This window comes from Macadamia integrifolia, unplaced genomic scaffold (assembly GCF_013358625.1).
Source record: "Macadamia integrifolia cultivar HAES 741 unplaced genomic scaffold, SCU_Mint_v3 scaffold_7A, whole genome shotgun sequence".
Taxonomy (NCBI): domain Eukaryota; kingdom Viridiplantae; phylum Streptophyta; class Magnoliopsida; order Proteales; family Proteaceae; genus Macadamia; species Macadamia integrifolia.
This window is the reverse complement of record NW_024870674.1, coordinates 224,747-252,597: the sequence shown is the minus strand read 5'-3', so window position 1 is coordinate 252,597 and position 27,851 is coordinate 224,747. Positions and strand designations below refer to the sequence as shown.

The window sequence follows — 27,851 nt, the reverse complement described above, 5'->3', positions numbered from 1 at the left end:
CATCTTCGATCACAAAGGCAAACCATTCATTCTAAACCCACTCAACATACCTCAAGTAAAAGACAAGTTAAGGGCTGCCCAACTAAGGAGACAACATATCTTAAAGAATGTTGCTAAGACCTCTTCCAAAACAACCACTGAGCAAAAGAAACAACCATGCAAAGAAAATTTCAGCAAGAAGAACACTGTGGACAACAAGCTATGTGTGCTGCCCCATAGAGAATTGCTGACCCTTGGTGAAGAAACCGGCCTAATCATAGCTCTTGTTACCAAGGCTGCTGAACCAGTGATGGAGGTCAAACATCCCCCACAAATCAAACAATTACTTGTTAATTTTTCAGATTTTGTGCTAGAGGAATTGCCTGATAAACTACCACTGATGAGGGATATTCAACATGCCATAGACCTTGTGCCTGGGTCAATACTCCCTAATCTGCCCACTTACCGTCTCAGTCCTACAGAGCATGCCGAGCTCAATAGACAAGTAGATGATTTATTAAAGAAAGGGTTCTTGGTTGAGAGCATGAGTCTATGTGCAGTACCAGTCCTATTGACACCAAAGAAAGACGGATCATAGCGTATGTGCATTGACAGCCGGGCCATTAACAAAATCACAGTAAAGTATAGATTTCCTATTCCTCGTTTGGATGATATGCTTGACATGTTGACAGGAGCCTCCATCTTTTCAAAGATTGATCTACGGAGTGGATACCATCAAATTCGAATCCGTCCAGGGGATGAATGAAAAACAACCTTCAAAACAAAAGAAGGCTTGTATGAGTGGAAGGTTATGCCTTTTGGCCTCACTAATGCACCTAACACTTTCATGAGGGTGATGACAAGTACTACGACCCTTTATCGGCAAATTTCTCGTAGTGTACTTTGATGACATACTAATATACAACAAAGCACAAAATGAACACTTGGAGCATCTGAGACGTGTCATGAGAGTACTACGGGTAGAAAAGTTATACATCAACTTGAAGAAATGTTCCTTTATGCTGCCCAAGGTCATCTTCCTTGGTTTTATTGGGTCTTCACAAGGCATAGAAGCTGATCCGGAAAAGGTAAAAAGTGTCGTTGATTGGCCTATTCCAAAGACCTTGACCGAGGTTCGTAGCTTTCACGGTCTTGCTTCATTTTACAGACGATTCATCCGGAATTTCAGTGCCGTTGTAGCCCCAATTACAGAATGCACAAAAGGGGAAAAAGTCCCATTTCAATGGACTCCGGCAGCCACTAAAGCTTTCAACTTGATCAAACAAAAGATGACAGAAGCACCAGTGCTTAAACTACCCAATTTTGATCTTATGTTTGAAGTGGCTACTGATGCATCCCATGTTGGGATAGGAGGAGTGCTTATGCAAGAGGGCCATCCGCTTGCCTTCTACAGTGAAAAGTTGAATAATGCAAAAAAAAAGGTATTCTACCTATGATTTAGAGCTCTATGCCATTGTTCAAATCCTCAAGCATTGGAGGCATTACTTAATTGGCAAAGAGTCTGTGCTCTATTTGGATCATGAAGCACTCAAATACTTGCACTCACAAAATACCATTAGTGATCGGCAGGCTAAATGGATCTCATACTTGCAAGGATACGTATTTGTTCTCAAGTACAAAGCTGGGAAGGAGATCAAGTGGCTGATGCACTTAGTCGAAAGTTGATGATGATGAACACCTTCACAATACAAAGTGCAGGAGTGGAACACATCAAAGATGAGAGTACATTAGTGATGCTGATTTTTCAGAAGTATTCAACAACCTACAAGGAGGAGGACGGGATGACAAATTTGCTATACATGATGGGTATCTTTTCAAAGGCGCTCGCCTCTGCATCCTAAACACCTCTTTGAGACATCACTTGATTCGAGAGCTACATGGAGGAGGAATGGGTGGACACTTTGGCAAGGACAAAGCATACTCCATGATGAAAGACTTATACTTTTGGCCTCAACTCTTAAAGGATGTGCAACATGTACAGAGATGCCACACTTGTCAACTTGCCAAAGGAGAAAAGAAGAATACATGATTGTACACACCGCTGCCCGTTCCACACGCACCTTGGCAAGACATAAGCATGGACTTTGTCCTAGGCTTACCACCTACACGGGAAAGGTATGATTCCATATTTGTGGTAGTAGATCGTTTCTCCAAGATGGCACACTTTATCCCGTGCAAGAAGACTCTTGATGCAAGTCACTTGGCCAAACTCTTTTTCAAAGAGATAGTGCGCATACATGGTCTACCACAAACAATTGTTTCAGATAGGGATGTCAAGTTCATGAGCTACTTCTGGAAGACTCTATGGCTGAAAACAAATACCAAACTCAAGTTCTCCACTGTATTCCATCCTTAGACAGACGGACAAACCGAAATGGTGAACAGAAGTCTTGGCAACTTACTCTGATGTCTAGTCCGAGACTATGAAAAGACTTGGCCATCTATACTAGACATTGCTGAATTTGCCTATAATAGTTCCGTCAACCGCACCACAGGTCGTACACCATTTGAGATTGTCTTTGGACTGCAGCCTCAACAACCGGTTAACTTGGTACCTTTGCCACCTCAGGCCCGTATTAGTGTGGAAGCCGATGAGTTCCTTAGACACATCACGGAGGTACATGCTGATGTTCGTCGTCGCATCGCTGTTAGCAATGACGGATACCAAGCAACTGCCAATCGACATCGTCGCTACGTAAAATTTCAGCCTAGTGATTTGGTAATGGTTCGAATTCCACCTGAGAGGTTTCCTCCTGGTACAGTACGCAAACTCCATCCTCAGAACATAGGTCCTTACAAGGTCTTGAAGCGCATTGGCACTAATGCTTACATGCTAGAGCTACCTCCTACTCTAAAGATCAGCAATGTCTTCAATGTAGCTGATCTGACGATATATTTGGGACACCATTCTGATGACGGTGACATTGAACACACCCTCAAACTTCCTCAATTTGCAAACCCTAAAGATGATGTCATCGAAGATGTTATCAACAACAAGTTCACCACAGTTCGTGGGGGCAAAGGGTAGTACTCCTTCCTCATCAAATGGAAAGGTCGACCACGAGAGGATTATACTTGGATCCATGCCGATGACTTTCAACTCCTTGACACGGACCTCTATGAGCACTACATGTCCCTTACCTATTCATCGGAGTTGAATGATTCTACGAAAGGGGGAGCTGATGTAGATCCACATTATGGAAGGAAATATGAGAGGAAGGGTCCAGCCTTAGTCCACCTGAGTTGCTAGGGTCCAGCCAAGAAACAAGCCGAACCCCTACTTGGTCCACCTGAGTGCTAAGTACAAATAAGGGCCAATTGGGCCCATCGGCTAGGGGAATAATTAGTAGTTGTTTTTAATTAATTAGTGGGCCATTGGATCCATCGAATTGAGTAAGTGGTATGTCGAGTCTAAATTGTCTTAGGACTCTATTTGTTTTCCACATAGGTTTATTATTCCTAGTCCAATTTTGAATTCCTAGTTGTAGTAGGAGTGTCTAGTCCTATTGGGAAACTAGCTCCTAGTAGTAGTTTGATTGCTATTCTACCCTCTATAAATAAAAGAGCCTATGTACTCATACTTTCATATTTGAATAAAGAATAATTGCAGTCAATTGCTTAGAACAGCCGGGATAGTTGTGAGTGAGAAGCCCAGGCAGAGACAGCCGCTCCTCCCCCACTTTTCCCTTTGTTTCTTCTTGTTTAAAGCTTTCTATTTTATCCTAAAGTTATTGTTGTTGAAGTATACGACTGTTGTGAGTATTCAGAAGTTCAGATCTGTCCAAGTTACAAACCAGATTTGATTATCTCTCCTGAAGCCTACGATTATTTCTCCTAGGTCAAAAAATCAAGAAAGCTTGTAACTTCACAACCAGCCGTCAGAATCCTCTCAACTTTGGGGGTTTTTGTACCCTCCCTAGGGACTATCTACGCCCAAGAGTGCAGCTCAATCGGACTCCTACAGACCTGGCCGCACCTCTCTCTCTCCAGCTCTATAGCAGGTCTTTCTCTCTCCTATTGGGTTGTGTTTTGGGCTGATTTTGCTCTTATATGGGTATTGTATCTTTGGGGGTCTATTTGATGGTCTTATTTCTTTGTTTCCTGGTCCTATTTGTATTGTTTGGGGTTATAAATTGCTAGGGTAGTTTCTTGTAATCTACTCCTGCATTATATAACATTTGCGAAAAAGAATATGGATGAAGGGCAAAATATTTCAACGAAAGTTTACCTCACCAATCTCTGGTTGTAATTCCGCAATGATATCCTTGGCCAAGTCATCCCGGTTACCAAGAACCCACTCACTGCAAAGGGAAAAAGAGAATATCATCTTGTTGTAGAGGCTGATGAATTTTTTAACAAGTATTTTAGTTTTAGCAAATTAGCCCTCTCCCCAAGTGAGAGAATTGACTTCCCAAGCAAGTATAACTTAAAAAGATGCATCTAATGAGGTGAACAAACAAAACCATCTCATAAATAATAAATATACAAAAAACTAACGAATATACTAAAGAAAGTATAAGATATTTAAAAAAAATGCAACTCCCAAGGCTTCCTCAAGCAAGGAAAGTTCTTCACAATAAATTCTTGAAAGATGGGTTTTCTTTTGGATAAGCAGAGTAGGAATATTTATCAATGGGAGAAAGAATTTACAAGTTCAACCGAAAACCTTCAAGAAATGGAAGGAAAATAATTTAAGATGTACAAGTATAGGTGAGCAAAAAAATACAGGAGAGAAATGTACAGAAGATAATCACAAGATGTACAAACCACGTTACCCCACTCCCCCATGCAAAAAAAGAAAAGAGAGAGAGAGAGAGAGAGAGAGAGAGAAGCAGCCGCAGGCAACTTTCCAACTACACTTCCTATAATACCAACATCTGGAGGAAAAAGGAAAAAAACTCCACCTAACTAAGAGCAAATTGCATCTTAAAGCAACAATTTAATTTCACAGGGAAAGATATCTTCCCTTCTAGATCTACTAGTACCCCCTAATCCAACGACTTTCTCACCTCCTGCCAAGTGTTCTTTTCCCCCTCTCTTTTGGATACATTCCTTGGACTGCCTAGTGGGAGGTTTCTTCTTTGGAATTTCTGTTTGCTTCTGATCTCTTCAATATAGTATTATATACTTTGAAAAACAGGAAAAACAATATTAAAAGTATCACTCACCACTACAGCATCTTGAAGCACTTTCTCAATAGGTAATACTTCATTTCCACCATAGATTCCAAATCCCTGACCATTTCCTACAAAGAATCATGGACAACCAATGCAAATGGTTGAACATTCACATCTCCAGGATCTTGCAACTCAAGACTACAGCATCTTAAAAGTATCACTCACCACTACAGCATCTTGAAGCACTTTCTCAATAGGTAATACTTCATTTCCACCATAGATTCCAAATCCCTACCATTTCCTACAAAGAATCATGGACAACCAATGCTAATGGTTGAACATTCACATCTCCAGGATCTTGCAACTCAAGACTACCTGTTTATTTGAAAATTCCTGGTAACCCTCAGCCGATCAATGTCTTTCTTGACGGAAAAGAGAAACCACCATTTTCTTCAGTATTGTTATCACTCTTGAATTCTGACATAAGGAATGAAAGTTCTGCAGGACTGTTGATTTGGAAGTTGGAACACAACACGATAAAGGCATGGGATACATCAAACTCTCCTTTTAGAGCTCCCCACACATTGACATAGATAGAGCCAAAAAACAGAGCCATTTAGAGTATGGTTACTCCTTGATATTTCAGGGCAGGGCCCTAAAGACCCATGTTTTCCTCAATATCTATCTATCCATTAGACCAAGTTACAAAATCACATTAATTGAACCACTGACCCGACATAAATCATTACACAAATCTCCTCATTTGACATTAGGACCTTATGCATGAAAACCATTTTATTTCCTCCAATAACACCACCATCTGCAGGAAAAAAACATAAATTTCAATTTAAATTTAGATCCACAAAGGGAATATTATTGTAAATTCTTGTAACCGACTCACCCAAACAAGTTCCCTTCCCTACGTGAATTGGAAGACTAGTAGCATTTGAGGTTAATATGATCGGAAGGAGCAACAGGAAGGGTAGGATTGGAACCATCAGCACCAAGATCACCCAACATCTCATCCTACCACTCTCAAAACCTAAACCTTCACCAGCACTTGTGTTCAACCTCGTGCTCTAGCAAATCTGAAGCTCTCAAACCATCCGAACGTGGAATCAAGCCTCAGTATCCAAAAGCAATCCAACCCTCAAATCACATCTAATGTAAACATAGTTGTCAAGGCGTCGCCTAGGCGACAGCCGCCTTGTTGCATTGCATGTCGCCTTGTGTTTCGGCACTTATTTATGCCAAATATCATTCAAATAAATAAGCAAATACCCCCTATTTGAATCCAATAAAAATAGTTTAAAAATCAAATTCCAAAAGGATAAAAAGTCGACCCCCTAGTCCAAGAACAAAAACTGGATTTTGGTTTTAGGGACGAATTTCAACTTTTAAATGTTGGGGTTTTTCTCAATTATGAAAATTTTATAAATTCTATCATGTTAAAACATTGCTAAAAACCAAAAGTCCGGTAAAATAATATTTTTTTTTGATATTCATAAAATTATTTTCATTCAGGCGATTTTAACAGTATTCGTGAACTTAAAAATCAGTTTGACTGATGCATAACTTTGTCATTGCAACTCAGATTTAAGTAATCTTAGACTTGTCAGAAAGTTGGTTTTATGTTATAACTAATACAAAAAGTCTCATATAAAAATAAAATCATTTGACCAGTCAAACTTATTATAGAATAAGAGCATTTCTCTAAATGTTGATTTTTTATAACTTAATATGACTTAATATTAATTTTTTATGATTTGATGTGGCTAAATGTTGATTTTTAATGACTTGATGTGGCTTAATCTTGATTTTTTATGATACAAGGTATATATAACTTACTAAATAATGTTAGAAAATAAGAAAAATAAAAAATAACACTTGTTCGCCTTGTTCACCTTAAGGCGGTCGCCTTCTCGCCTAAGCACTTAGACAACGTTCCACCGCCTTGGTTCGCCTTGGCGCCGTGACAACTATGAATGTAAACCAACAGCCGGGTCATATACTCATATGACTCATAACCAACATTTCTCTCTTCAGATTTTTGCGATCATCCAACTTAGCTCCATTGAACAATGAATTTCATGCTTGAATCTAGGCAGCATGGCCCTTGAATACCAAAATATCCCACCGTAGAAAATCATCTGCCTCCTGGGAATGGAACTGAATCCCCATTAAATTTAGCACCAAGACTTCTAACAGGAGAGACTTAAGTTTCTTTTTCTTGAATAGAACCACTCCCAGATCTCCACAACATCAGGTCCAATGTCCTTCAAAGCTAAAAATCAGCTAAGCTCACAAAAGTTGCAGCCCCTCATGAATCCTTTACTCCCTATCTTAACAAACTCTCTTTCTATCAAAGCTTTGAGAAAATGACACTATGGTGGAACCTTCTGTAACTACAAGTATAGTATCCATGATATCTTCTTCTAAATTCCAGATTACTCTATCCAATCACCTTCTACATGGAAACTGATGCAATCCCTGGTCATAAAACCCTACTTTGGGATTGCTATGGGCCCACAAGAATAATCTCCCTTCGAAATTTCAGGGTAGCATTGGAAGGGTTTGCTTCAATATGGATGATGTACCCAATGAGATCTAGCAATATATAGATAGGGAACTCAGGTCACGTAGATATTCCAGATGTAAATATAGTTCTATCCTCTTCCAAACGAAATATGACAATAAAGATCTGCCAGAGTTTGCAACTAAATTTAACCCTAGGAAACAGGTTGGGGTGGAAGAATTGATTCATAGAGTTTTCAACCTTTTGGGGAGGCCAGTCCCAAGAACCAGCAGCAATATGAGAGTATTACGACCAAAGAGTAAGCAATTCTTTAGTTCACCAGTCACCACTGTGTGGTATCTTCAGAATGATTTGGACCATTTGGTTAACCATTTCCCTGGTAAAGTGGCATTCAGGGGTTTTTGCGTAGCTTTCATGAGATGGAAATTCAAGCAAAAGCAATATTTGTAACAGAAAAACAGTCACAAATCATTCAGGCCTACCAACTGTTAGTCCAAATGTTCTAACAGTCTAACTGCTGTTCTGACCACAAAAAGGGATAAGGGGGAGGGGGGGGGGGGGGAGGGAGAAACTAAAAGAGACAAAGCAGCGAGAACAATCATCATTTGTCCAGAAGCCTGGCTGTAAATGATCTGAACAATATGACCACCATCCCAATCACCACCCAACAGTGCTTAGAACAGTAGGAAAAAGATAATCAAGCAGTTCATAGAAATGAACAATTGGAAGCATTTAGATATAATCAAGGAGGTAGTCTGGCAATCAAAGAAATAAATAATCATGCATAAGGACAAAAAGGCTTTCTTCCATTAATTTTCCATGATTCCAATGCCAAATCCCCTTGCAAACAAGAGCATACAAAATCAAACTCAAATTAACACATCTCTTTTAAATAAAACAAGAATCGCTAACAAATAGCATGTGAAAATGGCAATATTCAATAAAAACAAGTACCTTGTGCAATATATTTGAGTGTGTGGCCGCAGGAAACTTGGAACTTTTATAAAAGCCTCAAAAGCAGTAGGTGCAAGAGGTGCATCACTTGGTCCTACATGGAAGAAAAGACCCATCTGAGCATACCAGAAAAGGGAACTCCAGAATCAGATCATTGCTAATAAGGAAACAACCCACAACTAAAATACACACCTAAAAACTCAAAAGCAAACAAAATACATTCTCAACCAAACCTGTAGTGAGAGGCAACATATAAAGTGAATCCAGAAAGAGAATGCAATGTTGGCACCAAAAGGTATAAATAAAACTGGAACTAGCCATGTGGAATGCATAAACAAGTAGAAGTTCAGAGACAGAAGGGGGGAGGATTACGATTACAACAACAACAACAACTAGCCTTTTCCCAACTGAATGGGGTCGGCTAGGGGGAGGATTATGATTCTATAAAGAAATTTAAATGACAAAAAAATTGCCTACTTATATGGAATTATGACTATATATTCCACAACACAAGCATTTTAATATATAGTTGTCAAGAAGTCGCCTAGGCATCCAGGCACCTTGGTTGTTGTTAAGCTATTAGTTGTTATTTGTCTACAATAGCCCGTAGGAGTAGTAGTGTCTTTCTTCTTTTCTTTTCTTATCATTTATGGTTCTTAAGTTATGCTGTTATGGAAGGGCAGGTACGTAATTTCTATCTTATAATAATATTATTAATAAACTTTTGTTGTACGGCATGGTTCGAAAACTAGCAAAAAAAAAAATGCAACCTGGTGCACGAGGCTCCCACAATCGCGGGGTTTGGGAGGGGGCAAATATATGCAGCCTTTCCCCCTGCTTCAAAAGAGAGACTGTTTCCAAGGTTTGAACTTGTGACCGACATTGTTGCAATAGTGCAATTTAACTGTTGCACCCCCTACTTCGAGCGAGAAATCTAGCAAATTTCTTGCTTGAAATTTCATAAGTTTCGACCCACTCCGAGACGAAACCAGGGACAACAATATAATTGTACAACATTTTGACCAGTTTCATCAAAATTTCGCATATTTTGACTGGTTCGACCAAAATGGTTGAACCAGCCACTTTATAATACCTTGTTTCTTTTGTGGGTTTCGATTTTCGTCTCCCTTATTTCATTAGTTTTGACTGGGAAACACAACTAAGAAGCCAAAAAAACTTTGTTTCGTCACAAAATCCTTCATCAAGGGAGATCTACCTATACATCAAGCTTGTCTGGCATAACGGAAGCCATGAGTTTGGGAGAGAGAAGAGGATCTAGGCATTGGCATGCACCAGAATTCAGTCAAGCCCTAGTCCAGTACATTATGGTGATAGTGGCTTTAAGAGTGTCGGATCAGCATCGCATTATGGGTATCCACCATATGGTGTATATGCTGGTGGACCATCCTTCAAGAGCACCGGTTCATTTAGATATGGTGGTGGGCATGGTAGATCTTCTTCTTTATTTGGATATGGGGGTGGTTCAGGTGGTGGGTCATCTTTTTGCCAAAGACATCTTTGGGTTTCTAGCCCAATCATAAGTGCCACCTCCACATCCTTTCAGTCTAAGTGAGCCATTCACTAGGTTGGGATACTAGGAAAATGTTGACGATGAGTCTTATAGATGGGTGGTGATGGAATTTCAAAACAATTGGGCTCAAAACATGTCATGGGACTCATATGTGTTGCATTTAGATGAGCGGCTACGACATCTGTAATGGTAAGACATCTGTAGTGGTAAGTAGCTCATGGATTGGAATTGCTTAGGCACTTCTCCTGGAATTGAGCGGTGAGAGACTGAGAATTGTATCCCTAACATCTAAATTATTGTTTGTTTTACAAATCTAGAGTACGTTTTGTCTGTTTTAATCATTTGCTTCCATTTCCACTATGTAAGTTATATGCAGACTTACGCTAGTGTACACTAGAAAACTTGGGTCAACCCCACAAGTAACATTTTAGGTGTTTTTTTTTTAATGAAACGAATTCATGGATTAGGTTAGAAATGTCAAAAATAGACTGTACACGAAAAATCAGACCACAAAAACATTGTTTGTGGGTCGAAATCATGACTTCCACCAAGTCAGGAAAAAGTTTTTGGTTTCCCCAAAATTTCGATGGTTTCGAAAACCGAGATTTAGAGCCTTGTTGTACGATAGGTCTCCAATTAACCTCTCTCTCTCTCTCAACTTATTTTCTCTTCTTCTTCATAGATTCTGGTTTATTATATTTTCTTACATGTTATCAGAACAATGAAGAAGAGAAAAAAAAATAAAATTGAAACCCTAGTTGTTAAAACATGAAAACTAGGGTCTCTTGCGTATGAAGATTGGTACTGCTGAACATAAACTAATGACTGCGCTTGAAGTACTTTTTGGATATTATCTCCCACAATTGATTATCCAGCTGCTACTGTTCCTGTATGAATCTATTCTGTCCTGCAGATAAATGGTTTATGAAGATATTCCCTGTAGCTGCTGTTTGATGGTGTTCTGCTGTTGCTGCACTCTCCCACTGCACTGAGGATGGTGTGTTGGCTTGTTGTTTCCCTGTTTCATGGCGTTACTCCCTGCGGTTTACCCTTTTTGATGTTCTGCTGATGGTATTTCTTCTCTGCACACGAGGTATACTCGCTAGGAAGGTATTCTACAGGTTTAATATACCATCTGATGTTTTTTTCCCCCCCTTGTGGCACCCCTGTTTTTGGGATATTTTCCTGCACCTGAATATTGGCCTTTTCTCCTTGTCCATCCATTGAATTCTGCTCATCTTTTTGAGATTTCTACCACACATCTGAGGCATTTGTTGCTTTAACTCAGATCTAAATCAAATCACTGGTTAGTGAGTTCTTGCAAGTTACTATTTTTAAGGAAACCTTGTCTCTATTTTACCTATCTACCTCTGTTCTTATCCGTCCATTGGTTTCTCTCCAAATTTTGGAAATATCAACTACTGTTCTAAAGGAGAACTAGACTTGGGGTCGAGCAGAATCAGACCATTAGATTCTGCGATGTAGATTTGTTTCCATTTTGTATTCCTGCAATTGCAGTTTAACAGATCTGAGTTTTTTTATCTGAGTTGCACTGCAATATGGATTTCTGTTTCTTGAGGTTTTTAGCTACCTGTCACTTCTCTACCCATGCTTTATATGAATTTCCAGTGGTCGTATTATCACCAATGTTTGTAGTAGTATTTGTTTGCCCGAATACTACACTTTCTTAGAAGATCTGCCAGATTAGAATAGTTTTTCTTGGGTTCTTGGAAACTTTAATTTGCATGTGGTTCTAATTCCTACAACTCTCTTTCCACCCTGCTCTGTGATTTGGTTCCCTGCGGCTGGGATTTCTGGTTTTATTATGCAATTTGTCTTGTGGGCCTGTGGCTGGAGTTATTAGTGACTCTTGGCTTTGTGCTCTCCCTTGTTGCTGCGATCTGATCTGGGGTAAATCTGGACTTTGTATTCTGCCCTGACTGCAATATGATGGTTAGACTGTACAAGTACGATTTGGTGTTCTCCCCTGCATTATTTGTCCATGTGTAGTGCTACACGTGAGGGGGAGATTGGAGATTATTATTATCTGAAGATTATTATCTATTTGCGTCAACAGCATACTAGTATCTGCTTATTTGAAGATTATCATTATTTGCTCGTTCGTGTCCCCGGCAGTTTGTTTTCTTCGTATGAAGATGGTTACTTGTCGTTTGCAGCAACAAGATTTTTATTTGTGTTATGTGGATGTGGTTCCCAGCAACCTTATGTTGTGTTATGTGGTTCCTAGAAACCTTATGTTGTATTATGTGGTTCCCAGTAACCTTATGATGTGTTATTGTGGTTCCCAGAAACCTTATGCTATGTTATGTGGTTCGCAGAAACCTATGCTGCTCTTTTAAAAGATTCCCTTGAGAAGATTATTGTCTGCCTTCATTGTGAAGGTTATTGCCTGTGTAGTGAAAATTTTATTGGCCATTTTGTTGAAGATTGTCAGCTCGCAGCAATGATCTATTCAGCTCCTTCCGTTGCTCTTCTCTGGGCGTTAGTTATTGTTTTTTCTATTGCTGTTGTTGTTGAAGATTTCTGGCCTGCAATGATGATTAGTTCATCTTCTACTGCTGCTCTTTTATGGCCTGCGGTTGATGTTTATCTGCAGCTTATATTGTTTGTTGTTATCTGGATTTCTTCTTCACAAAGAATATTATCTATTGCTGCTGCTGGTGGCTGATATATTTTGTTAATGCTACTACTGGAAGATATTTGTTCTTGTTGTCCTGTTATTTTCTGTGCATCTGGGTGTTGTTGCCGGTCACGGACTTCTGCAACTAATATATCTATCAAGTTTGGTTCTGCTAGTTATGTCTGTTCCAGTTGTTCCAAGCTGGAGCCTAGGATAGAAATGCTCCAGCTTTAGGGGGAGTGTTAGGTTTCTAGTTGTTATATGTCTACCATAGGGGTCAAGCATAGCAGTAGGGGTAGTAGTGTCTTTCTTATTTTATATTCTTATTAGTTATGGTTCCTAAGTCATACTGTTAGTGAAGGAGTGGTATGTAATTTCTCTCTTATAAGCTTATTATTAATAGACTTGAGCTGTACAATAGGGCCTACAATTAAGCCTATCATCTCTCTCTCGACGTCTTTTCTCTTCTTGTCCTCTTCTTTCTTCTCTTCCACTTCTTCATAGATTCTGGTTTATTATATTTGATTTTGTTAGCTCACCTTGGACACCTTGGTCACCAAAACGGGTGCCTTGGATGCCTTAGTCACCTTGTTGGTGTTGCCTTGCGTCTGCCCCCCCCCCCCAAAAAAAAAGAAGCCTGGGTCTCCTAGACGCCGTGACAACTATGATTTAACCAAGGAAAAGAGAAGGGGGGTAATGCAGCAGCCAAGAGCAAGAAAAAGAGAAGGGTCCTTAGGCCCAGCCATGGGCTAGCTTCTATTTTCAAGTCCATAGTCGAGTCCTAGTCTAGTTGGGATTCAGCAATTAAACTTTATTTGTTAATTTCTAATTGGAGTTGAAGTCCCACTTGATTTAGGAGTCTAAATAGCCCTACCATATGGCTTTATTACAGTTTTCTATTTACAAATTTGAGTTGCAACAGAAGTTGGAGTTTGAAAGAGGTTGTTTCAAGTTCATAAATACATGTAATTAGCTAAAACTGAGACCATGATTCTATGAATAAAATTCTGGTTCTCTGCAACTACTGTCTGGACTCCAATATGTTTCTAAGGTGAAATCCTTGGACCCGTTAGTGGATTCCAAGGATTTGTAGGTGGATTCCAACATCCTTTCTTCTACTTTTCTTATTCTTATCAGTACCAATCATGTCAGTGCAGAAATAATCTTAACAGGTCAGTTCTCTGTTGCTTAAATTCATTCCTACTATACTCTATTTTCCAGCCCTCTTTTGCTGAGCTGTTCATTTTAATATCTCCGTCCTGACAGATTGCGTTCAGACTTGGTTCCTAAGTTACTGCTAACATATTCTCCCATATCAATTTTAAAACCTTGGCTGGGAATACTCTGCTGCTGGCTTGCAGCCTTCCACACTGTGTTTTCCCATTCAAAGCTGACTTGATTAGATCACAGCACCAAGGGTGGGCACTGAGGCAGGTTTACCAAGCCCAACCCCAAAACACGAGGTGAGGCTGAAGTTTTTTAACCTCAGTTTGGGATGGGGCTGAAAAAAGAAAACCGGTTGGTATGCGTTGAGATCATTGGTAACCTGAAATCCACCTGAGCTTTGGGTCTAACGAAAACCCAAGCCTTTCATGCATATATAATGTCAAATATATGGTATACATGTGTTATATTATGATACCAAGTCACTACCCTAGATCCTGCACATGTTAATGGTGGTAAAATTTATTAATTTAGATTTATTGTTTTGTAAGGAAGACAAAAAATTACCTCTGTGTGGGAGGATGATTTTCATATACATATAAATGTGCCTCTTGTATTGCCCTACTCTAGAATGAATTTTATCAAAATTGAGAAACCCAGACGAGCCCGACCCAACATGAGAAAACCAGAGCCTGGCTGTGGGCTTAAATAAATTTGATTGGTTGGGCTTGGACAACAATCCCAAACCCGAGATTGGGCTGGTTTGATTTCCTGTACCTCAACAGGGTGAAGGGAAGATAAGCCTATCTCAAACTCCTCCACCATTTTTCACAGCTCATAGAAAGCATAGTAAAATTTCATGAGTTCGGAATATATGATGACGATGACACATCTTCATAAAATACATAGAATCCTCTCCAATTGACACTAATTAAGTACAAAGCAATGAACATGAATATCCATTACATAATCAAATACCCCTCCCCTCCCCTGAACTATGGCTAAATATCAAGTTCCCCCACGTTTTTTTAAATATTTCACTCCTCTCCCCCCAAATCAAAAGATTCTATCAACCGTGACTAAGTGTTAGTTTTTGCTGTTAAGTGCTTGTCCTATTTTTTATAATACCCTAAATGCCCCCTAACTAATCAACAAAAGAAGAAGAGGAAGCCTACTTTGTGTGTTCGTGTGCTCTTCAGCAAAACTCTCACCGAGAAGACCAGCTTGAATTGAAGACTTGAAGTTCTCCTCCTTCAGTCGAAGCCCTACTCTTCCTTCAATCGAAGCCCTGCTTGCTGATCAGGGCTTCCTCTTGCAGACATTTCACCATCTATTTCTCATTATCTTTCCATTCCTTGCCATCATCCCCATCAGTTCAAAACCCTCCGAACGAAACCTTAATCTCATCTCTCGTTTCGATCCTTGAAGAGCAGCACTCAAAGAGCCGATGGAAGTTTATCAAATGCCTCAATCCTGATGCTTTAATGGCGGCTTCTGTAATGAAGACAAGATGACAGAAGCTCTAAAATTGTGGGAAGAAATGAGAACAAAACAAATTGATCCTGATGTTACTGCTTATAACACATTTATTGGTGGTTTCTGCAAAATTGGGCAAATGGAAAGGGCAAAACAATTTTTCCGGGATATGGCATTGAGTGAAATTGAAGCAACTTGTCTAACTTATGAACATCTGATTAAAGGATACTGTGAAATTGGGGATATCGATTCTACAGTCCTTTTATATAAGGATATGTGCAGGAAAGATTTCAGGCCAGAGGCTTCCACAATCGATAAAGTGGTACAAGTGATGTGTTGTAGCGGTAGGCTCAATGAAGGTTTGAATTTTCTAAGGGATGCCATGAAAGGCAAGATTTTTTTCCAGGTATAAAGAGCTATGAGCTTCTAATAGGAGAGTTATGTAAAGAAGGTGAAATGGAAGAAGCATTGCAACTGCAATTAGAGATGGTGGGGAAACGTTTTCAACCAAATTCAGAGATCAATGGATTTTTCATTGAGGGATACAGGGAACAGGGTAATGAGGAAAAAGCAAGAGATTTGATGAAGGAGATGCTTGAAATTGGAGTTCAGCAGCAGTTGGATTAAGGTTTCTCGGCTCATTTTTATTTGGGTAGCTGGGTTTGGCTACTTCTTACTCACAGTCTTGCTGAAAATTCTTGCAATTGAACAACCTAAAATGGCGGGGCTTCAATTTCAAGCAAGCAGGGCTTCGATTGAAGGAGGAGAACTTCAGAAGATTCAGTTGCTTCAACTGAAGGAGGAGAACTTCAGGTCTTCAATTCAAGCAGGTCTTCTCGGTGAGAGTTTCACTGAAGAACACACGAACACACAAAGTAGGCTTCCTCTTCTTCTTTGGATCGATTAGGGAGGGGGGGACTTAGGATATTATGAAAAGTAGGACAAGCACTTAACAGCAAAAACTAACATTTAGTCACGGTTGATAGAATCGTTTGATTTGGGGGGAGGGGAGTGAAATATTTTAAAAAACGTGGGGAAACTTGATATTTAGCCATAGTTCAGGGGAGGGGAGTGATAATTCCTCTAATTACAAATAAAACCTACAACCCAAGAGAAAGATTGGAAGACAGTGGTCCTGATTTATTAGTGGTAGGAGACTCACATATGCAACTAGTAGGACTTTTATGAGGTCTACAAAAGACAAGCCTTTTACAAACTATCTGCCATTAATTCGACAATAATTGTTTGATCAAGATATTGTTGTAGATATTAACTGTATGGTCTGGATAAGAGAATCAGTATACTTATCATGCAACCAAGCTAGCCTTTTGGTTATGCCAATCAGCCAGATGGCATATAATATTCATGCTTCAAAATCCCTAGCACATGCATCACATAGATGCTAGATGTGCAATGATCCTGAGGGTTCAATAAATTTCAGTCCGCCAAAGAGAGGTTTGAAGCTCAAAAGAAAGGGGAAGGGTACCGGTGATTACAGTTAGACAAACATGATAGAAGATTCTTACCACAGTTATAAGTAGTTAAAACATCTTCTTACCACAGTAATAAGTAGTTAAAACACGGGCATCAGGTGCATACGTCTGTATCTCACTTGACATGTTGCGTACAGAATTATAATTATCCAGGTTCAATGGCTGGAAGAAAGTTGTACAAGTTAGCTCATCAATAAGAACATAAAATGACAGATAAGAGTTGGAAGGTTTTGCATAATCCCCCCCCCCTTTTTTATTTTTACATACTATAGCAATATAAATAGGCAACAGTATAAATTAAGAAAAAGTGTCAAAAAGGAATAATAAAAAAGAATCACCAAAAAACAATAATTAGTTCAATTTTATGGGTAACTTTGATTGTCAATCAAACCAAGAAGCCACAGAAACTTCTCCCAGGTACGGTGGTCTACAAGCACGAGTGTCCTGGATACAACATAAAATGAACCCTTTTTTGGGCAATGTGCTACAGCCTACTCATACCTCGTCCCACAGGTAAAAGTAAGCTTTCTTCCAGTGAGCCTTTGTCTTCAAGATATCGACTTCCTTCCTCAAGACATCCTTTGCTGCATCACTACTGTTGCATGTCAACAAACTGATGGTAGTTCATCAAGATTCATCAAAAATAAATACCATACAGTACTGTGTATGCATTTAATTGCGTACCCAGATAGTACTGGAGCATATGGCACTGCATATGCTGCTAATCTTGGGTCTGAATAATATTCTTCGGCTTTTGGGTGATCAGCTACAGAAGCACCAGAAAAAAAAATTATGGCAAAAAGAGAATACTGAATAGAAGTATGTACACAGTCCCGAGCAATATTGTCTAAGGCAGCATGAGTTCACAATATTACCAGAAGCTTCAATGTCTATCATTATATCAATAAAGTAGTGCAGAAGTCAACCATCTTAAAGTACAACTCTTTAACCCACTCACCTGGCCACGGGCAGGTGTATGCTAACACACGCATGCCATCACCCCATCTGCAAAAGAATGGACTAATTCTATATTGAAGAAGCCACTTGAAGTGCTGGTCCAACGCTTCATACCACTCATCACTACCATGTCTTGCACCGAAACGATCCTCAATCACAGTTTCAGATATCTTAAATTTTGTTAAAGAAATGGACACAATCACGTTTCTTCTCTAATAGACAGATATCCTGGACAATTCATCTTTAGAGATAAGATAATCAATGCAGTGATAATCATCAAAATATGCAACTGAGAAACAGTATATGTACCAAGAATCCAGAAGACGGACAGTGGTCCCCAATAAGAAAGAATTCAAGAAGTATCAGCAGGAACCCCAGCCCAAAGAAAAGGAACAGAAAATTGAAGAAGGGATGGTATTATCATTAATGAGGGTAATGCATAACATAGCCTTCATCCAACAGCATATTAGTGGACAAATTTTGTCAGATGGAGACCATTGAAATGGATAGATGAAGGGAGGTCAAGACATGTCATTAACAGCTTCACAAAATGAATAAAATAGATATTTCCCGAAAGAAGATTAACATCTTCCACAACTACCCAGCATAGAGTCTTGAGCGATCATGAGTGGTTTACATCTCATTTGATTCCCAGTTTTTTGCACAAGTAATGGGAGTAAGAAACTTCTTTAATCTGTATCTGCTTTCCATCAGCATTATAGTGCCCAGACTTGTTAAAATTGCCACTGATATGAAGAAAAAAAAATCGGGTCAAGAAGACTGACTGGAATTTCCTAGTCTTCTACAAGTTGCAATCGGAAGATTGATTCATTCAAGACCCAAAGTAGAAAGATAGCTTCACTATCATCACTATCAAGTATCAACATAAATAGCACAAATCTGTTCTTGTCAATATATTTTCATGAGGTATTATTTCTTTGCAATGTGTTTCCCTTTCTTTTACACAATTTATTTTTACATAGTCTGTTGTAAATTAACCCATGTCTGAAAAATTATAATAAAAGTATAATGAAATTCATTCATGGGTTAGAAGTTATGAAAATCGCTGTTAGTTATTTTGATATCAGAGGTAACTTTTGAAGGCTGATAACTATTTTGTTATCAGAGCTAACTGTTGAAATTAGGGGAGACTTCACATTCCATTTATATAGGACCCAGACATAGGTTGATCACAACTGTATCTTCATAAGACAACTACCACCAAAGAATCCTGATTAGCAAAAAAATAAAAAAACTTCAACAGAGAAGGCACAATACATGGAAAGAACATTTATAGATTTAGGGGTGGAATTATTTTCATGAATGGTGAAGATATAGGAGCTATCTTTCTATTTTGGCTATTGCATGAATCTATCTCCAAATTCCAAGTGGTAGCTGGAACAGACCAGTCATTTGTCAATCTGAATTTCCTTCCTCATCAATTATCTCATTACATCCCATAACGACCCACAAAACCAAGGATTAAGATCTTGCTCTCGCTCCCCATCTAGCTGATCCAAAAAAGAGAGATCTGGCGAGCCGAGATCATGTCTTTTTTCCCGGTCGACTCTGTGGTTGGTCTCGGTCGCCATATGGTCTTTGTAGCCCCTAAAACTTGGGATTTGCCCTATTTTAGGCCTTCTAAACACAATAGAAACATCAGTTTTTTAAAAATCAAACCTAAAATGGTACTTTGACGTCGTAACCTATGTAAGTAATCTCCCACTCTTTAGACCCTAGGCCAGTATGTCTATTCCACAAATCCACATTCCACAATCAACACATGATACAACATAATCATAAGAATTAAAAAGACATCATAGATAATTAATTAATTGTTTGACAATTAACATTGATGACTAATGAATCACATTCACATAATTGATAATTAAAGTAACTCCAAATGTGGATGAGGAGCTAATATTATCTACTCTTTAAGCTTCAATGAGTGTAGGAATGGAGATCCTCAAGCAGAAGCACCAAAATCCTTGCTCCTTAGTGTTTTTTCTTCAACAAAGTAGAGAGAGAAGCGAGATATAGGCGAGATCCGAGATCTGGCGAGATCTCAAGATCTAGGTCGAGTTTTTGTCCAATTGTAACTCGCCATACATCTCATCTCGCCTTTTTGAAAAAGAGAGATATTAGTGAGATCTCGGCGAGATCCATGCACAAAACTCCAATAGCCTGTGTAATCCAGATTACACATGCGCCTGCGCATGCACTAACATGCAAATGTAGAACTGTTAGTTCAAATATCTACAAACATCAACTTACAAGATTTCAGTTAAATGATCCACTTGCTCAAGATGCAGCATCAATAATTTATCTCTAGTAAACATTTTCAATCCCTTTGAACCAATAAACTTAACGATATAGGATACACCAACTACAGCAGGAAGTGAAGGTGTCAGAGGAAGAACAAAGTCCCAAACAGTCACACTTAATCTCAAATGCACTGAAAGGCTTGTGAAAGCATCTTCTACCATCATATCCATTGGCCCATTGTCTGAAGCGATCTCAGTAAATGTTGGAGACAGAATAACTCTCCTTAAAGCTGTACTTAAAGATTTCAAACTTTCACCCTACAAAAAGAAGAACATTTTCGCTTTTAGCAACCAATAACACCCAAGTACCTGACATGATTAGCTAGCCCCAGTCAACACTCAACAGATAAGATAATTTGGCAAGATACAAGCATTTTTCTTGTGGCATCTCTAGCGTCTCTCACATAATAAATCACATGTCTTCTTGGGATTGAGAAGCAAACATTTGCGACTCTTAAAGAACTGCTCCAAAAGAGCAAAGGGAATGGGAAATCAAAGAATCACTCCCACAGAATAAAATTTGCTTGAAAACACACTTAGAGAATTTTTAAGAGATTGCAGGTGATCACTCTTGAAAAATAAAGTGACAGCAGATTCCCTAAGTTAGCAACCCCAAGGTTCCAACAAGAAATCATAAGCTTAAAAATCACTAGTTTCCAAGCCCACCACATTTTCCATGGGTTTGTGTTCTATAGATTCCACAACATCAAGACAGCTCTTGAGTTCTCTAAATATCTGATTTTTTTCATCTTTCGCCAGGAATTGTGCTGAAGTCCTGCAAGTAGAAAGAGTGCATAGAAGTAAAAACCCCAAGTATACATAAGTGGATGGATGAACTATGAATAGAAGCATTACAACCTTTTCAACAGATGTTAACCTTAAAATTACAAAATTCTACTAAGAACAAAAACATTTTAACAGCTACATGGTATACAAGAGAACTAATATTTGGCTAAAGGAAAGTAGATTATCACTCTGCTTCTGCCTTCATAGCTGCAATGAAGAACTCTCCTTCATATTGACCAGGGGGTTGTTCGGCGGGAACATCTATCGAAACCCAAATTGCTGTTGTTTCACTGCAATAAAGAAGCTTTCTTCATTAGTATAAGCAAAAAAACATCGTTCAGTAGAACTTAACTCATTTAAATGGTAATACTACAACAAGAATTCTCAGATCATCACTTGAACGGTACCCAGGGAATAGAGTTATTTGACTGACTGGCAGATCAAGGGGTACAAGAGCATCAGGCACACCTAAGATTGGAACCACACGCCGCAAAGTCACTGATTGTCCAACAACCAACCTGCCAACAGCCACCATCAGCAATTCTGTGAAGGGAGATAAAAACAAATATAAACATGATGAAACACTAAGAAACTAACCTCTCACCAGAAGTAGAGCACAGATCAGTACAGTGAACTTGAACAATCCCTGCAATTCCAGGACGGCCCCAAGAAACTTTGGGGCGTACAGCAATTTGAATGCTTTCCCTCTCATTTCTAGCTGCCAGTAGAGATATCTACGAGGCAAATCAAACCACAAAAGCTTGAAAACCATAGACAAAGAAGAAAAAACTTACAATAAACAGAAAGATGTAATAAGGGATAAGTACAAAAATTCACAATGTAACAAAGTATATCATACTATCTCTATCCGAGTCTTCAGATTTTACATGCCTACTATATTATAACCCCCGCCCCCCCTAACAATCCTCTACGGCAATTTCTGAAACCTCACCGTTCCAGTCCACCCTCCCCTCTTTGAGTGCCAAGTGGCAGGTAACCTGTGTACGAAATATCTTTTTATTTGTTCCTTAAGCAGTTTCATGACTAAAATGCACATTTTAAGTCTAAATTTATCTAAAAGTTCTAAAAACTCCAGACCTTCCATCTTTATTTTATCATATGTAAAACCACAAATTTAAAACTACGAATGTTACTGAATTTAGTAAGATCAGAAAATTTGATTCCCATGCTTTTCTCCTTAAACTCCTCAATTAATTTCCCAAAATTTATTAAAATTAGAATATAAAAGAGAAACTAGTAGATCCTACATTTAAATATTTCAGTCCCTACATTCCATTGGCCCTACCTTACTAAAATTCTCGTTGACTCCTATGTTTCCTAAGTTAATTGTATCCATTGAAAATTTAAAATAAAATAGGAAAAAGAAACTCTATATTTCATTCAAAGCATTGTAAATTTAAAAAATAAAAAATAAACTTTTTAGGGAAAAGACCTCTATATTTAATATAATAGTTTCAATGTCTGAATGCATATTGCCAAAAAATCTAGAAGAAAGTAGCAATATAAGGAGTCCATTTTGTACACATGGACACCTAATACTGCATAGTATGGTCTATATTTTCCCATCGGTTGCTACATATCCAAAGTTTCTAACAGTAAGCATTTCAGTCATGGAAAGTGTGAAAAAAGCTTAGCAACCAGAACCCATGAAGAAGAGGAGAAAACTGAGAGAGAGAAAGAAAGAGATTGAGGGAGGAAGGCTTGTGTGATAGATCAGAATAGTCTACCGCCAGCAACCAACTAGTACTTATAATAACTTCAGATTAAAATCATAAAAGGAACCAATCTCTTACTTAGCTAATCCTAACCACTATAAGACACTACATCTAGTTACAATAGGAAAGTCTAACTAACAAACACAGCTTGAAACAAATACCATCCCACGGTATAGAGGTCTATGAACACCCATAGACCTCCAACCGACACATACACTCTAACAGAAAGGTCACTGAAAACTATCACTTAAAATATTTCCATTTTCCTCACTTGTTATCCTAATTTTCTATTCTAACGCAAAAATTATTTATCCTTTTTTTTTTTGGGGGGGGGGGGGTTTGGGTGGGGAGGGGAAATCAACACAATTTTATAAAGAGAAGAAGGAAAAACAAAGCAGAAACCCCACAACCCACCCACACCACTCCAGGGACAGCAAGCCAAGTGAGGAACACTATAATTGCCTGCAGCACATGTGCAAGCAAAAACCACTTCCAAACAGCAACTCCAAACGAAACCCCATCCTCCCCTAACCAGAAACAAAACAAACAAAAAATACAAGAGAGAGAAACCTGGAAAGAAAAGAGAATTAAGTTCTCGCCCCCCGGACTTTGCACAATCTTCAGACCACCCTCCCGTTTTCTCTCTCATACATTGTTATACTTCTATTGTGCATCAACCATATATTGTACTTACAAGAGCAGAAGAAGAAAAAGAACTAATAAATTCCCATACACCATTGACATTTCATGAAAGTATTAGTGTTTCCATTCTAAAGCAATCTATCCCCACCCCCTACCCTTCATCTCCCCCTACGTGGGTGCATGTGCTGATTATGAACTCCCAATAGTAACTGTAATGTAGAACTAGAATCACAAGTGATCCTAATCCCAGGCAGGATCTGAAATTCCAGCTGAATAGAGAAGATGTCCTCCAAAGGCTTGGTTCTAGCTCTTAAACACTCTCACAGCAAACAAATAAAAGGAAAATAAGAAAAGAAAGAGAATTCGATAGAGGGTTGAGAAGGGGGACGAAGAACTAGCAAATGGGCATCTCACCCCTCAAGTTTAGGCATCTCACCTGGGGCATCTCACCCAACTGCATCCCACAGCACAACATAAGCCATCTTTTTTTTTTTTCATTAATAAATTCGTCCTTAATGTTGTAGCCCCTTACAAACTTATATAGAAGACTCAAAACTGACTCAAACCCTAAAAGGAAAGGCTTAATACAATACTTAACTAATTGGGAAACCTAAACTGACTAGGAAACTGAAATAACAAAGGAAATAAACTCATAATAGGACTCTAACTAAACTATGAATTAAATCTCGTTTTCCTACTTTCTACCCATATTTTAGGCCTATTAAAGTGGCCCATTACAAAGAAAACCCATGGGATCAAAGGCCCAACACATACATAATCCAACCTAAGGCTTATTTGCAATAAAATAATCCCATTAAGTGACTTATCTGCATCAAACTCATCCAAGACACATCGCAGAATATGCTGTAGTATAAACTTATCCATAAAATCAACAGCTAACCTGTTCAATGAACAATAGGTACACAGAAAGAAAGTATGTAAGCGATTGTGGACCCTAAAATAATAGTACTTGTGCAATAAATAGTCGGGCAAATTATTTAGAAACCTATATGGCTATACGTTAGAATCTTGATATCAAGTAGAACATGAGGAGACTACTACAAGAAAACTATAACCACCAATGAATCTCTTAACAATCTCGTTAACAAGGTGATACAGATAAATTTACAAAGCCTATTTAGTAATGGGCCAAATTAAAAAAGAAAGAGATAGGCTCTTGTTCACCACAAATAAAACATGGGTTGGACCATCAAAAGTCAAAACACTTGGAAGAGAACCATTCCCTTGGCCATAATCAAAAACTAAATCACTCCACTCAAACTATGTTGTTTACAATGCTCTATATAGACAAGAGGAATTATTACTCCCCTCCCCCAAATCAAAAGATTCTATCAACTGTGCCTGGGTGTTACATATTGTTGTTAAGTTTAGAATCTTTCTTTCATAATGACTGAAATACCCCCATCCCTGGCCTGTTCAGGGAGAGCAACAGCAAGTGAGGAGATGAGATCGAAGAGGAGCCCTATGAGATCTCCTTCCCGAAGTTCTGGTATGGAGTGAAGATCGACCTCACGGCTTCCAATGTAGCCCGCCTTCGTTGTGCCGGAGAGTATCTCAAGATGACGAAGAGTATTCGCAAGATAACCTTATCTCCAAAACCAAAAGGTTCTTCACCCAATCGGTTCTCAAAAACATCAAAAAATCCATCAAGACCCTGAAATCCTGTGTAGCACTCATGCCTCTTGCCGAAACCCTCAACATTCCGTAGAGGTGCATCCACTCAATTGTGTCTGAGAGCTTCCTCTACGGATCCTTAATTGTTTGGTTGCCGATGAACGATGGAGCGGTTACAGCAAGGGTAGGTGGGTATTATGCAGAGACCAAAGAGAGAAACTCTGGTAAGACACAGAGATAGATAAATAAGTAGGTGGAGGATGAGGATGATGATGAACAAGCATTGGTCGGATTTGTAACAATGGAAACGAAGCGATCGTGATTGAAGAAGTTAAGAAATGGGTCGAAACACTTGAGCGGAGATGCTTCAATGAAGATAACCTCCGATACCTTTCGCTTAAAGGTCTCCAGATAATTCATCCAAAAAATAAAAAAGGTCTCCAAATCGTACAGGCCTAAAGGGGTTCTAAACTCTACAATCAAATCCTTCCCAAACAATTATCTGTAACTAACTCTCATCTTTAAATTATTCTTGTTATTGTCAGATTCAGATACAATTTGATTTTGATTTGATTCCTTTGGAATGGGATTGATACTGGAAAGCATGTGAAGAATCAAACAAAAAATACCAGCGCCGACCCCTGGTTCGAAGATCTAGGTGTTCTTAGCATACCGATCTATAAGCGACTAATTTCTGCCATGAAAGATCAAGATCTCAGCCTAGCAATCATCGAGGACTCTCTGATATCATACGCCAAGAAATCCATTCCAGACTTATGCATTCCAATAGGAAATCTATTTCTTGGAGAGTTCGGAAGAGAGGTCAGCGATTGGGATGGACGGCGATGAGAACGGAGAAGTGGGTGGAAGGGGATAAATCTGTATATGATGGAAACACTATACAATGTGTTGTCTAAAGGGATGGGGGTATTTGGGGAATTATAAAAAAAAAGTCACTTAACAGCAATCTGTAACGCCCAGGCACGGTTGATAGAATCTTTTGATTTGGGAGGAGGGGAGTGAAATATTTTAAAAAACGTGGGGGAACTTGATATTTAGCTATAGTTCAGGGGAGGGGAGTGATAATTCCTCTATAGACAATAACAGAACCCCTAATTCCTACCCGAGACTGACTTCTATGACTCTTTAGAATACTTGCTAACATGCCGTGAGTACATGATTCAAATTACATTTAGCAACTCCCTAAGTGCTTAACCCTTTCCTAAATGAACAAAACTACAAATTCAAGAGAGAGGTTTTTTTTTTTTTTTTGGGGGGGGGGGGGGGGGAACCCTGAAAGAAGACCTATAATAGAACTAGAATTTTAAAAACAAAGTCCATCACCAACTCACAGAGTCACAGTCCTTTAGAAAGTTGGTCATAACTTTTCAAATAAAACTCAGAATCGCAAGAACTCAGTCTCATTGAATTAGGGCATCTCAATAAGCTATCAAACAGCACCAAAATCATGCTAAAAGGATGAATTTTGACATTAAAAAAAAAAAAGTGAAAGAATTAACAAATTTCCTTAATACAATACTCAATTTCACCAAAACAGATCCAATGGTCTGTTATCGGAGATCAAACTATGGCAATTTTTCTCTAGGATGCTCTCACATCATAAGGGTCTTTTAAGCTTGAACATATCCAAATGAGTCTGGGTCCAGCTGCGAGAAGATCCGAATTCAAGAGTAAAACATTTGTATCAAACATAGAACTGATCACACAACACCATAGTTGTCAAGGAAGGGCGCCTTGGTCGCCTAGGTGTCACTTTGGCACCTTGTTGTTGTCGCCTTGATTTTTTCCTCCAACGCCGAGGGTTGCCCAGAAGCTGTGACAACTATGCGCAACTCACATTAGCAGTGATTAGGACCATTCACATAAACTGGATCCAAGAGAAAGATATTTTCAACTGTTGGATTTTTTGCGTAATTGCTAAGCTTCCCATGTCTTGATACTTTTTTCTGTTCCATTCTTGCTAAACCATAAGTCCAGCACAACAAAATCAATATGTTTAATTTCATTTGTGATTCCTCCTAACCATTCAGTGAGACCACATATAGTAACACAGCCGAACCTTTTTCAGCAATAATTCTCCACTTAAACTTTTAAATCTTGTGGGATGGAATGAAAGACCTTAGACCATTCCTTTTGGAATTTAATACCATTACTTTGATTCTGCAATGCTTAAAATAAACCACCTCCTTTCCCAACCCTTAAAATAGACTCTTCCCATAAGTAAGTGCCATTTCCTATTCTAATCAGGGACTCACCATGCAAGCTTTTCCCTTCATTTTGTTGTGGGTTATGCATCAACAAGGCACTAAATGACTGGTACGCACACAGTTTGGCACACCTACTACCTGTTTTGAAGGAGATATGAGTCATATGACTGGATTGAGAAAGAGAAGTTTTAGCAACTTAATTGGTTAATTAGGATGGAGTCAGGCCTCTTTTCTCATAAGAGAAAAAATAGGGATTTCCATTCATAATTACCTTTCTTAGGCCTATAAAATAGGCTTACAACCAATTATGACTTCCTCTACCCACATCCCGCAATTTGCATAACCACTCGATAGTCACTAGACAACTGCAACATAACTATGCCATGTCCAATATAACTATGTCCACGTACAAGTTCCCTAACTGCACCCAACTTCTTATGTAACTACACAAATATTACTCAAGATAATAATCTGCCCAACCATGCAACCGCCCATGTACGAACCATGCAAGATCGGTCCATAACAATGACTGAGTGGAGAATCACTCTCCTTGGGAAGCAACTTGATCTACTATGCAACCACAACATCTTATGACACTCTTAAGTTCTTTTTTTTTTTTTGGGGGGGGGGG

The 27,851-nt window shown here is 38.8% G+C and overlaps 1 protein-coding gene across 3 annotated transcripts in view; it reads right to left on the bottom strand.

Moving 5' to 3' along the window:
- The window catches only part of LOC122071754, a 39,806-nt gene that overhangs the window by 10,301 nt on the left and 1,654 nt on the right, over nt 1-27,851 (bottom strand). The window contains exons 3-13 of one of the 3 annotated variants that reach the window (XM_042636151.1): nt 21,577-21,713; nt 21,387-21,497; nt 21,168-21,269; nt 20,860-20,968; nt 20,251-20,451; nt 17,871-18,039; nt 17,597-17,678; nt 17,414-17,525; nt 16,978-17,074; nt 8,608-8,701; nt 4,229-4,301 (exon numbers count right to left, since the gene is read on the bottom strand). In XM_042636151.1, the coding sequence (XP_042492085.1) occupies nt 4,229-4,301; nt 8,608-8,701; nt 16,978-17,074; nt 17,414-17,525; nt 17,597-17,678; nt 17,871-18,039; nt 20,251-20,451; nt 20,860-20,968; nt 21,168-21,269; nt 21,387-21,497; nt 21,577-21,713 (1,287 nt within the window). The remainder of the gene's footprint in view (nt 1-4,228; nt 4,302-8,607; nt 8,702-16,977; nt 17,075-17,413; nt 17,526-17,596; nt 17,679-17,870; nt 18,040-20,250; nt 20,452-20,859; nt 20,969-21,167; nt 21,270-21,386; nt 21,498-21,576; nt 21,714-27,851) is intronic. The other 2 variants (XM_042636153.1, XM_042636152.1) reach the window with 2 other exon arrangements.